Genomic DNA, 13000 nt, shown 5'->3' with positions numbered 1-13000 from the left:
TTCGCTGGAGGGTCGGATATTGGGGCCGTTCACGCGAAGAGCGTTGCTGTGTTCGTGTGGAATGTTTTGTCGGATGACGACGCGGGAGCCTGGAGTTAATCTGGTAACAACRTGCTTGTGTCTTAGCAGATATTTTTGCGTTAGATTTGAAAATTGGAGGCTCTGGTACTGGAGTGTTTATGTGACCATCTAATCTTTAACTGYGGAAAAATGACTGCAGCTTTAATAAGCTCTACAGAACTTAGAGGAGGCTTGGTCTTTGCAGAAGTGTAAATGTTGTCATCGATTTTTGTCTGAAATAATCTACATTGGCAGGCTAGCTCAGCCGTATCACTGAAGCTTTCTGWACGTAGAGCTGCAATATTCTGGCTTGGCTGAAGCAGAGGCTTTTCCCCCCTATTTCTCTGCATCCTGAGAAGGTGCGTGGCCCTCTGCGGTAAAGTAGCTGCRGTACCAAGAAGGAAGAATAAGCCTGCTGGGGTTCACGCCAACCTGTCCCGGTCCAGATAGAGATGCTGGCTTGAACATCTTGGTGTGAAGGTAACTTCATAGATTGCTTTGCCAGTATCTAGCTATCTTTGTTGGCAGTTCAGAATGAATGACAGCAAAACTGAGCTTGTGGCCTTTTGGGCAATATTTAGATGGCAATAACCCAAAAYGGGCAACCATCAGCAGTGGCCACTATAGGGGCTGTTATTTTTTGCCATGTATATGTTGCAACTGAGATTTGAATTCATGATGCAGAAAATCGGTCTCCTTCAAGGCAAAGCCGTTTACGTAACAGCTTAGCATGTCCTCTTTGAAGCTGATATATGTGAAAAGCATGGAGACATGCAAGTGTACACAACTCATCAAGTGAAGGTTATGTATTTCCTTCTCTTGGGTGGCTCGTATGTCCATAATGTCATCGTTTTATTTTAATAAGGAAGTTTGTTTTATACATGCGGGAGTGAGGTAGTTCAAACTGTAGTGATATTTCAGTAATATTTCACATTATCTGGTAAGTCTTTTATTAGAGAAGGAATGTTCTTGAAAAAGGATATTTGTGCTATTCCAGAAGTTTTGAATCCCGGGTTATTTTGTTGTCATTTCTGGAATGACAGTCTTGTRGATTACTTCATCTGTTTTTGTGACAGTGAATATTTTGAATAATTCACTTTGTTTTTCTGCCTTAACCTTTTCTGTTTATTCTTACGATAACCTCTGCCACCAACCTGGTTTTGCTGGTTTTGCATGAAGCCAAGGGGGGCCTATTTCAGTGCTGCAGAAAAGAGATGACTCGAGTTCTGCTGTTTTCTCTTTTTCCTCTCTGGCTCTGTTTAGAGAGATGTTTGTTCAGGTTTGTTTTGTTTGTTTGCTATAGCTCCGGGAAACAGTCTTGGCGTTCGCCGCTGAGCGAGTCTAGCGGTTTGGCACGTTGGTTTTTCTGAACTCTGCTTCGGCACGCTGGGTGGATGTGTGGTTGCTTCAGCACGGGGCTCCGGGTTTCGCCCGAGGCCGGGCACCGAACTTGCGCGTGCTGCGGCGCCTCGGTGCTCTTCCACGTCCGGCCGTCACCCATGCGTTGGTCGCGGCGGCAGCTGTCTGCGCTGAGCTCGGTGCGCACCGCGCAGGTCTTCCGTGCCCAAGCGATGCGTCATCCGCCGAGCCCCGAGCGACTTCGCAGTCATCGCGGTGGAGATGAGTTTGGAGCAGCGAGTCAGGTCGGGATGGGAGGGTGGAAATATTTCCCATAGCCCAGACGTTTTTTCAAAGGTTAAGGTCTGCAATCTTTGCTTTGCACCCTTCTGAAGCCCACAAAGCCTGGTGCTTCGCGTATGCACGCTGCTACCCTACCTACCCCATGGAAATAAGTTGAATTTTGACAAATGAGAGTAGCTGGTTAATTTTAATTTTTATTTTTTGAAGACCTTGTGTTGACTAGTCAAGACGGGAAGCCTCATAGAAATGAGGCATTGCTCAAGCAAATAATGGCCTTGAGTCAAGAGCTTTAGCTGCTGCTTAGTGACCTGCATGTATGGAAAATAAACCTTTCTGGCCTTGGAAATGGAGTAGCTTCTAAAAACTAGTTTTCATGCACAGTGTTACTTTGACATTTCTGTAATGAGTGAAAACAATTCTTTGGGCATTATTTCTTTGTGAGCTGACTGTCCAATGCCAACTTAAATATTTTTGGTATCCAGRAGGGTTTTTTTTGGAGTTCAAAACACTGTGATATTATTAATACTTGTATACAGTAGTGTGTATGAAGTGCAGACGACTTGTATAAGTCARTTTAACAAATATGCCTAAAAATCCTAATTCTGCCATCAGTCACAAGTAAAATGTAGATTTCCTTTATCTATACTTTGATTTTTTTTTGATATGTGAAGTTCTTCATTTTTATTGCACACAGAGCAGAACCGGGAGCTTTGGACCCACACAGTTACTCAGTTTAATGGGAGAGGATCTGCTTCGTCTTGTCTTTTTCTTATTTATGTATTTATTTATTTATTTTTGTTTCAATCAATCTGTCAATTATTTTGGAGCCAGATGGTGGAGGTTTCTGTGTGTGGATGCAATCATGTAGTAAATCGAGTGACTTGCAATGAAAATACYGCAGCTCCACCGTCGTACATGGTAAGAGTAAAATGTAGCTGTTCTGTAATCAGACTCTGAAATAATCCTGCGCGGCCCATCTCAGTCGCTCTGCAGTCTGCACATTAACATTTTAAAATGTTTGCGTCGCTTAAATGATAGGAATGCAAGTTATTAAATGGAGCAAAAAGGRGATACAGCAAAGACGGTGTTAAGATTAATTTTGAGTTGTGCCTCACGATGGCAATACTGCGAGGAAGCTAATGCGTTGTTTGTTTTTAGCGCTTAAGTATTTGTTTCATTAACCACTTGGCAGTTTTGTAAAAGTAATTTTACCACTTTTTAAAATGAAAAAATTATAATATTTTTTAGAAATTTATAATACTGTTCTCGTGCCTCTGGTCAGTGATTTGCTAGGAGAAATAAAGCGACTTTAGTGTATAATTTATACATGTGTATCTATATAAAATCATTTAGAACTAAGGTACTTATAATGCACTTTACACTGCATTTAATTGTTTTATGTGCCGCTGGAAATGCCACCATTTCTGGGAAGAGGAGCAGAAACTGCTTCTAACTGTCYCTTAAAGCTAAAGATTTAAGTTGTCTGACGACCTATATCTCAAGTTGCTTCAACGTTGCTTATTAAGTTGACAGATAAACTGTTAGGTGTCTGCATAATTGTAGTTAATCTTTTAAAATATAAGATGGTTCGTTCCCCTAAAGTCTCCAAACAATTGGAATATCTGAAGTATTTTCTTATTTTTTGTCTTTTTGTTAGTCTTGGCKGCTCAGGTTAGTTGCCACTGGCCACGTAGGGAATATTAGAACAGCAAATTTTTAAGTTAACCGAGGGGCGAACCCTTCCAGTGTGAGCCGGGGTTCAGCATTGGCACGCTTGCTTTGATTTTTATTTCTTATTTCTCTTGACTGTGCTGCTTTTGGATACCAAGGCTCTTGTATCCACGTGACAGATGATAATCCAGTGCAAGTTTTGGTTTTCCAGTTTGGAAGACCAGGCCTAATCCGGCCTTGAAGAGTTTTCTAATTTGCAGTTGTAGCCTCATCTATATTTGGAACATGAACCTTTGCATTAGACAGCGAACGACGGACTCGTTAAACTTTCAGGCGGCAGGAGATGTGGAAGATAAAAGGTGCTTTTGCAAAAGTACCGTCTCGGTCCTGCGTCGACGTACGGGAACGTGGGGTTGAGCAGGTGAGCTTGGGCCCGCTTAGCTGTGGCTGTCCAGCCGCCCGTCCTCTTATGGACGTCTTCTCCGTAGCGGAGGCGAAGAGTTGCAACGTTTGCCTCCGCAAAAGCTCGTTCTTTAAATTCTTTAATGCTGCTGCTGTTTCTGCGCGTGTCCAAAGCGTAGCACGCGCATTTCAAGAGAATTTCAGCACTTCCAGAAATCGAGATYCAGTGACTCATGCTGGCAGCTTGAGAAAGAGGAGCAGGCAAGTCTGTGATGGAGGAARAGAAGGATTTCACTTTTGTTCGGTKGTTCAGACCACAGTATGCCTTCCACAGCCCTCTTTGCTGTATACTGTGTGCCTTCACGTATACGCACTGTAGTTTCTCCAACGAATGAAGGAGGAATCCTACAGACAGCTTCATTCCTGGTGGAGCCGTGACTCATTCTGTGAATGTGCGATTGCACCCTGTGTGCAGGAGGTGCTTTGAACTTAAGGGGAAGAGTAAGTGATTGTGGTGTTATTTGCGTTTTATCTCTGTTCCTTATTCACAAGAACTGTATTTGCAGAGGCTTTTGAGAGTACTTGATTGGGCAACCCTGTAATTTTTTTTTAGTTTTTTTTTTTGTTCCTTTTCAGTTTGCCTTAGATAAAAGGTCTTGTAGAAGCTGATAGATTTCCACATGGGTCATCAGCAAGAGTATGATTAACTTGTAGCAGTGTCCTGTCCCTTCTTTGAGCTGCTAGGAGAGAAACCACTAAATGATATTCGTAATTATTTCTTGGACAGCAGAGGACTGTTGAAACCTCAAAATGTGGGTTTAATTTCAGGTTCTAGAAGGGAATATCATCTAGTAAGGTATCCTCCCCAAACCTCCTCCCTTTCGAAGCAGATTTGCATGCAAACTTAACCGCTTCTGTACCTAATTTATTAGTTGTCTTGTAGAACGGAGCTGCTGTTAACTTCTGCTGGGCAGTCCCACGGTTTTGGGTAGATCATCTAAGGTTACGTCGTACGTTTTTTCAGTCCTGCTCAGCATTACGTGGGCATCTGCAGGGGGAAGGTTTCTATGGCTGAGRATTTGAAATTGTGCTTTAGGTTATACATAAACCGAAGTAGCTGGCAAGCCTGCCTTTTGCTGTCGATCCCTCGCGGTTGCTCTTCGTGTTAGTGTGCGCCTAGACTCTACTGCAAAGTTTTGGCCCGTGCTTTAGAGCACGCAAACTATTTCACGGGCAACGTTTGAAGTACTTGGACTCTTAAGAGGTTATGAAGACCTCTTGTGAGGTCAGTTATTTTATTTTGATACTTTATTTTTATTGGAGTTGTGTCTGCAAACAGTAAGGCTACRCTCTGTATCCATGGGCCTCTTAAGTAGGAAGAAGTCAAAGATCAGAGCATGCATTTGTGCTAACGTATGCCTCAGTTGCAAATGCTGTGTCAAGGTAAACAGAAATCATCTGAGAAAGAAAAGATCTCAAGTGCACAGCAGAACGTATTCTGCAATGATAGAAGAGCTTCCAAATGGCAAGCTAAAGTGCCAGTCCCATGGTTTAGTACAGGCCCTTCCGTCCGCCTTGGCTTGCGGACATCAGGAGGGCTTATATAGAGAATTATTTATTTGGATTTGCAACGTCTTGGGAAGTAGAAGGACGCCGGATTTGCTAGATCCACCCACGTTCGCCCTGAACTCCAGGCAAGCTGAAGTGAAAAGGATTTTTAGCTTAGCAAGGCAGGGAGAGCTCTGATTAAAAAAAAAATTGGAGACAAATTGAAAAATTAAAGAGAGGGAAGGAAGTACCAAAACAGTAAAACATGCCCTTAAGATGTGCCTTGTGTCACGCTCCTTTTCTAGCTGTCATAAGCTTCCCTCCGCGCCTAAGAGCGCGGGAGGTTGGCGCCTCTCRGGACCGCGTTTCGGTTCTGAATTTGCGGCCGGGTTTCCATCGTTCGGGTTACAGCAGGGCTTTCTGACACCGTTGAATGCTTACGAGCACGTCTCGATTCTCCCCTTCCTGCTTTCGTTTTCTGTTCTAGTTTTGGCCAAACTGTGCTGGAGTCTTAGCTGCTCGACCCTTGACCATCCAAATAAACTACTCTTAAATGTATCTGAAAGAGCGTTATTGTGTATACAGAGCATCCTAGGGTGCCGCGGTTCTTCCTTGCCTATCCGAGTTTATCCTTCCTTGCAAGGAAGCAAATTTGCCTTGCGATGGTAAGTGGGTGCTGCAACATTCACGAACGTCAATGTTTCTCCTTGTGCATGATTTTAATTCTTTTGGATCAATCTTTTTATACAGTTCTTGGATGCAATTTTATTGCAGTATGGATAAATCTCGTTTGTGCCTCCTCTCTTCCCCTCGCCAGTCCGTGGGTACGTGGACACTGTTGGTTTTAGATAGCGCTGCAGCACACTCCCAATTTGAGGCTCTTTGAGGCACATTCCAAAGTCGATAATGAAGCTATGCTATGACCTTTCTTTCCCATTGGCAAATAAGGGAGAGAGAGAGAGAGAGAGAGAGAAAACATAGCACAGGCGAGAAAGATGATTAAAAAGGGGGGAATTAGCATAATATAAATTCAAGTGAAATGATTTGTAAAACTGTAATAACCATATTCTGGATGATTGAAACCACGCATGTTTTTTGTGGACATTTTTGTTAACAAAGGAGGTAAATTCTCTGCCCTTATTTTCGCCCCTTTATGCAAGGGAAAGTTAAGCTTGTGAATAGATGTTTTGTAGTTTTTACAGCTTCAGCTGTCGCAGGTGGGTCGGTCCGGCAGCAGTTTCGATGTCACAGGCTTCTCATGCAGGCAACAGCAGTGMTAGACTATTTTGGCGTCTAAAAAATTCCTATGGATTTTATGCCAATATATTCAGATTAAAGAGTGAAATATGTTTAAATGGCCTCTTTCTGCAGCAGGTATCTTTCTGCACCAGGTATGTAAGTTTTCTGTTCCAAGAATTTTTTGCTGTATAGTGTATGTATTTTGATGCACAGGTGGACGGATAAATCCAGTTTATCTTGAACAATAGTAGCTGWTACCATTATCTGAGGATTGGTTTAGAAGAAAGTTTATCTGGGGTATGTGATGTTATAGTAAAGCAAATTGAACTTTGTTTCCAGAATTTCCCCTTTAGCAGCCTCAGCGYTGACATTTTTTTTCCCCAGACATCCAAAATTTGGCAAACTCTGTCCATGATTTCCAGCTTTAGCTGTCACAAATTATTTATGAAGGGTCCTGATGCTTCCAGCGGACAGCTTATTCTGGCTTTTAGCCATAGGTTGCTTGTGTTGCCCCTGAAAAAGGGGAATATTGAGACTTGTCTTTCTACATGGAAGAGCAGGAAACCRAAAAGCTCGTGTCTGAGCCTCCGCTTACGCATGTTGCAGTAAATATGACGCTGGAGTCTCCCGACTTCTCTTCTCCCTCCTTTACCTTGGACCTTCGGAGTTTGCAGCGCTTCCGGCTTGCCAGCTCGGGGACCGCGAGGAACGTGGTCTGCAGCCTCCTGCTTATTAACTGGCCTTGGTTCACGGTGGGTTTGGTGGGTTTGCCCCTGCGCGCGGTGTTCAACCCCTGCCCCTTCAGAAGAGGACGGCAGCAAAGGCATCAATTTGATACCACTTGCGAAGTAACGCTTGACTCAAAAATTYGAATCAAATTATTATTGTGATTTTTATAAGGACCTCCGAGTTCCTAGTAAATCCTGATCTACTCTGTTGCGTAGTAGGACATAAGGTTTAGTTAGTCATATCACTTTTTTTTTTACAGGTCACACTTCTTATGTTGCAAGTAAAATTATGGTAGCAGAATTGAGCAAAATCAGCAGGCAAAGTTAGATTTGAGCCCAAGTCTACTTTCGAATGTAGAAAATGCAAAAAAAAAGAATATAAGAACTATTAAGCAGAAAGCATTTTGGTGAAAATGTCATGAATTCTCAATGGCACGCAATCCATAAATTTTGGCCAAAGCATTCATGGGAGCTTTCAATTATTTTTGACCTCTAAGTTCTAATGCATCTTCCAGGTTTCCGTCTCCTGTGGGATCAACATATTATTACTGCTTTCTTCATCCTTGCCAAAGTCAGTACGTTAGCGTAATAGCTGAAAGACAGCTTGACGGTAGAGCCAGGCAGTCTTATAATCTGCCACTCACTTGGGTATAGACACGAGTATACTATTTCAGTGAGATGTAAGGGTGTGGGGTTTTTTTTCCCATAAGCTTATATAAATGACCTGCCTATGTAGATGTATTGTGATTTTGATAGACTCATTTAAATGAAAGCATGCAGCAATGCTAAATGTCTTTAATTGAAGTAAGTAGCATACAGGGCAAGAATTTATGGGTTACAGAGCACTTATTCTTGCGTTGCCTTTTTTGTGTCTGTATTTAAATTTTTGCATCCAAAAGCAAAGTTATTGTTAATTTAAAAAGTCATATAAAAGCTAATACAACAGCCTACTTGAACAGTGCTTTCATTAGGAGCACCTCCCTGCTGACGTGCACTAATTACCCAAAGTTGCGCACGTTTCATTAGAGTATTTGCTCCAACRTGCTTTTAAAATTCACTGTCCGCGAGAGGCGCGTTTGATGTTCGAGCAAAGCCAGGCTTGTGCGCATCGGTGGCTGCGAGACCGCAAGCAATTATCTTCGTTACCGTTCCTTGGACCTAATACTCCGAGATTATGTTTAATGTTATTAAAAGTAAATCATGTAGCGCTGCTGTGATTTATGAGGCTCAAATTAGCAACTCTTCGCTTTCTCACCTCGCTAAATTTCTTAACCGTTGGCGGAGGCTTCTGGCATTCAGATGGCTCTAGAGGATCTGGCTCTCTTGAGGTCCGTTTCCAAGGTCGTGGGTGTTTCTAGCTCTCCGTGTGTTGTGCTGGGCTCTCTTTTCTGTTGGAGTTCACGTTGTTTGGATACAGAAAACGCATTTTCTCATTACGCTGCCAAGTCCGTGCAGGATAAGCGTCTACATAGAAGTGAGCAGAAGTTTCCTAGCAGGCAGGGTGCCACGGCAGACCTCTGGTGATACCTTTGTAGAGAATTTATGAAGCTCGGAAGCTTTTGCAGGGACARAGGAGGTGGAAGGGCAGGTAGGCTCACCCCAGCAAGCCGACTTGCCTTGTTTGTAGTTCTGATATGAGTCAGCAGTCTCTGATAACGTGAATAAAAATAGCAAACGGTCTTGTCTTAAGCTTTGAAGTCAAGTCTTAGTGAAGAATTATCTAGCTGGAGTTGAGTGTGATTTTTTTTTTTCTTTTTCCTCTGGTCAAGAAAGGCTGATACCACRGTCGAGAGCTAAACAAAGAAAGCCCAACCCAGCACTGAACTGACATCATCCCTGCTGCATCCGTGCATGGCCTAAATCTCTAGGAAAGCAGCTGGAACGTTTCCCAGGATATAATGTATGTCCTGCTACCAAGCAATGCACAGCGAGCCCGTGCCAGATGTATTTCACTGTGACAGAGTAATTTCTGCGCTTCGAATGGCGTGTGGTTAGGGATAATATACTTAATGAAATATGTGAGCGAGAAACAATAACGCATAAAGTAACGCTTGAAAACYTGAGGAGCTCCGAAATGTTTGCAAATAAATTCTCGCAGCATCCAAGTCGTCGCCGTCTCCATATGGCAACTAGGGAGGAGAGGACAAGGGTATAAAACACGTCCTCCGAATGCTCTTGRTAATACCTGAAGCTCAAGAGCTCCCTAAAGCTGGTGAAGGGGTTCGGAGCTTGTGCTTTTGACTGCCGCTGAGCCTTTTGCTGTTGCGCGTGGGAGCTCTCCATCGTTCACCACCACGGTGAGGGGCAGCGCTTGGCTCGGAGCCCATCAGGCTATACGTGAAGTCAGGCTGTGCATCACGTAATGCTAACCTGCCTTAGATATCTCCTGCCGCTTTATTGCCCGTGTGCTGATGCTTAGGGCCCTCTGCATTTCGTTGTGGTTATCTTCTGTCCTTATCCTGGAGTGGCTGTAAGGGCTTCCAGGGATGCTTTGAGGGTTTGCTGCTTTATTTGGGAGGGCAGCTAGGACGTCTTATTTTTGTAGTTGTGAAGTTTTGAGCAATTGCCTGTTCATTTGATAGGTTTCAACACTGGTAGCTTGCTTTTGGGGTTGTTTAGAGGATGGCTTAGATTTGATGGTTAAAAAGTGAGATCRTATAAACAAGTTGGCCATGATGGTTCACGTCCAGCATTAGATAAGAATGTCTCCGAGAAAAGTGGATGTGCTGGGTGGAAAACTGTTACTGTTTGGATCCTACTTGGTTGAAAATCCCCAGGAGACGAGGGGAARGGAGTATAACCGTTGGCACGTGCGTGTCTAGGTCAAGGAACGGCTCTGCGTTCCGTCTTAGTGGGAAACACCTCAAATTTGGGAATATCATGTACCATAAATACATGCTCGTTGGAGGATTATTTATTATTTATTTATTATAATACGTATTTCAGAGCGGCTGCAGGAGGAGGTAAGTTGGCGCGCGGGCCGTCTGGCTCGGCACCCGCCTKCAAGCTCTGCTTTCCTTTGTGGCGGGCGCCAACTCAGAGCTCCTGGAAATTGGGCGATCCCAATTTCCTTTTTTTTTTTTTGTTTTGTTTTGTTTCAAACTCAAGGCTAGGCACACAACTGCTTTTCAAGAGCCATTTTAAACTTTGTTTGGGATGGTTTTTGTATGGGCAAAGCAGATGCTTTCTGTTCAGGTGGAATATGCCTTGAAGGTGATATTTTTAAGTGTTTTTAAGTTAGCATTTTAGGRATCTGTTCAAAACCTCCAAAGGTTTATTTGTCTTGGGGTATCTGTAAAATAGCCAATCTTTGTGCATGGGATAAATCAGTCTTTGGAAAGTCGAGGACTAGTTTTCAAAGTTGTGGTTAATCAAATGACGCTCGATCTGAACCTGCTTGAAGCAGGTAGATGCACAAATCTAGCCGTTATCAACTCTCAAATCAGTTAGTTGGTAATTCTAATCAGTCTTAAACTGCAACAACCTTTTGACATGAGAAAAATACTGTGGTTGCTGCAGTGCGCCAGCTGGTATGTTGTGCACAAAATACTATTTTTCCTCTTGGTTTTATCCTCGGTGGAATACATTTATTTGGAACCGTAGTGTCTCTTTGAATTTGCGGTGCCTCGGAATCGGGGAAAATTAGTAAAAGCTTGAGGTGCTGTAGATAATTACGTCTGAGAAGAGTTGGGCCTGAAGCGATTAGCGTTTGTTCATTAAGTATTTTCTGAGTGCGTTTCTCTTTACGGCTTTGGCGTATTCAGACTTTCCGCTCTCTTTTCCAGYGTTGGCTTGGAACGATGCGTTCCTCCCTCGGGGTGCCGGGTGGCATCCTCYTCTGCATTGCTTTTCACTGTGCCTGCCAATCTTTTCAGAGATTCCCRACAGGATAAAATGTCTAACCTATTTTTTTTATTATTTATTTTCAGTGTTGATAACATGATGACATGACTGTCCTGGCTGCGCAGCGCGGGTACTGATGGGAGAGGATCCAATATGAGTGTGAATGATGTTGGAGGCAGACGACGCTTTGAGGAGAGCGAGTACACGCTGCACRTATACCCCGGGAGCATTGCCGAAGGGACTATCTATTGCCCCATTACTGCCAGGAAAACTTCGACGGCGGCCGAGGTGATCGATTCGCTCATTAATAAACTGCAGCTAGAGAAAACAAAATGTTACGTCCTCGCGGAAGTGAAGGAGTTCGGCGGGGAGGAATGGATCCTCAACCCCACGGACTGTCCGGTCCAGCGCATGATGCTGTGGCCTCGCATGGCCCTCGAGAACCGGATAAGCGGCGAGGATTATCGCTTCCTTCTGAGGGAGAAGAATCTCGATGGGTCTATTCACTACGGCAGTCTCCAGTCGTGGCTGCGGGTGACGGAGGAGCGCCGCAGGATGGTGGAGCGTGGCTTCCTTCCCCAGCCGCAGCAGAAGGACTATGACGATTTGTGCAGCCTGCCGGACTTAAACGAGAAAACGCTCTTGGAAAACCTCAGAAACCGCTTTAAGCAAGAAAAAATTTACACCTACGTAGGCAGCATTCTAATAGTCATTAATCCGTTCAAGTTTCTACCTATTTATAATCCTAAATATGTTAAAATGTATGATAACCATCAGCTGGGAAAGCTGGAGCCCCATATTTATGCTGTGGCGGACGTGGCCTACCATGCTATGCTTCAGCGGAGGAAGAACCAGTGCATCGTGATTTCGGGAGAAAGTGGGTCAGGAAAAACACAGAGCACAAACTTTCTGATTCATCACCTCACTGCCCTCAGCCAGAAAGGATTTGCTAGTGGAGTAGAACAGATTATTCTTGGAGCTGGACCAGTGCTTGAGGTAAGATGAAAATGATAGTACTGTGGAAACTTTTTTTTAATGGTATTTAAAAAAAAAATCTGGGTAGTTGTGGTTTTATTATGAGACTAATCTGAGGTTGTCTGGTAAATGCTGATAGTAAACCAAGTAACAAAAGTATCAGCAGTAAGAGGAAGTTGCTTCTCTGGGAGTACTATCTTTTACAGCAAAAATAAGGTGTAGCAAATGGCTTCTTAGCAGAGTTACTAATGCATTTATTTTCAGCYAGGTGTTCTTTACTATTGGTATTTCAGTGATATTTGTTTTCAAATTGAAAATTTCATAAAGGAATGAAAAAAGCTCTCTTGAGTTAACAGAAGCCTCTTGTATAGTATGTTGAGGCTTGAGTTCGTTGCGTGTCGTCGATCAGTGGTGTTATATTTGAAGAGTATCTGTACTCTCAGCTTCGCTGAGATGGGGAATAGATCAAAGACAATTTTAATAAGTCAAGGTTTTCTTTTTCAGCCCTCAGTTTTTATATGATTGAGGTGCAGCCTGCGTGACTGGTTGCTTTATGAGAACTTTTGCTGGAGAGGAGATTAGATGAACTGGACCATTAACTCCCCAGATAGGAAACTCCAAAGAGGGAGTTACTATGTAATTTGCTCTCAAGTTTGTTGCATGATTCTTTGAAATCCTTTTCCTTAGATTTGTCAGTTTTTGGAGGTTTTTTGTTTTTTTAGTAGAGTTATGCTCATTAAAACCTTCCTGCACATGGCTTTGCATGCTTCTCAGCTGGGTGATGGGAGCATCAGATTTGCAAAAATCACTTCAGCCGTGACACGTTTCCTCTTTGAAACTGGGATACYGAGGGGTGGCTTTCCAAGAAAGGCCAGCTGCTGTTGGTTGTGGAA

General features: G+C 43.4%; 1 protein-coding gene across 5 annotated transcripts in view; it reads left to right on the top strand.

The window, feature by feature from the left end:
- Window positions 1-13000, top strand: part of MYO9A (myosin IXA) — a 181654-nt gene that overhangs the window by 21898 nt on the left and 146756 nt on the right. For all 5 annotated transcript variants that reach the window (XM_085300723.1, XM_085300722.1, XM_085300724.1 and 2 more), the window contains exon 2: window positions 11219-12128. In XM_085300723.1, coding sequence (XP_085156849.1) covers window positions 11286-12128 — 843 coding nt within the window. In that variant the 5' untranslated portion in view covers window positions 11219-11285. The remainder of the gene's footprint in view (window positions 1-11218; window positions 12129-13000) is intronic.

The sequence above is a fragment of the Rhea americana genome, unplaced genomic scaffold, assembly GCF_003343005.1.
Source record: "Rhea americana isolate MKP2758 unplaced genomic scaffold, rheAme1 scaffold_168, whole genome shotgun sequence".
Lineage (NCBI taxonomy): Eukaryota > Metazoa > Chordata > Aves > Rheiformes > Rheidae > Rhea > Rhea americana.
This window is presented reverse-complemented; position numbering and strand designations above follow the sequence as displayed.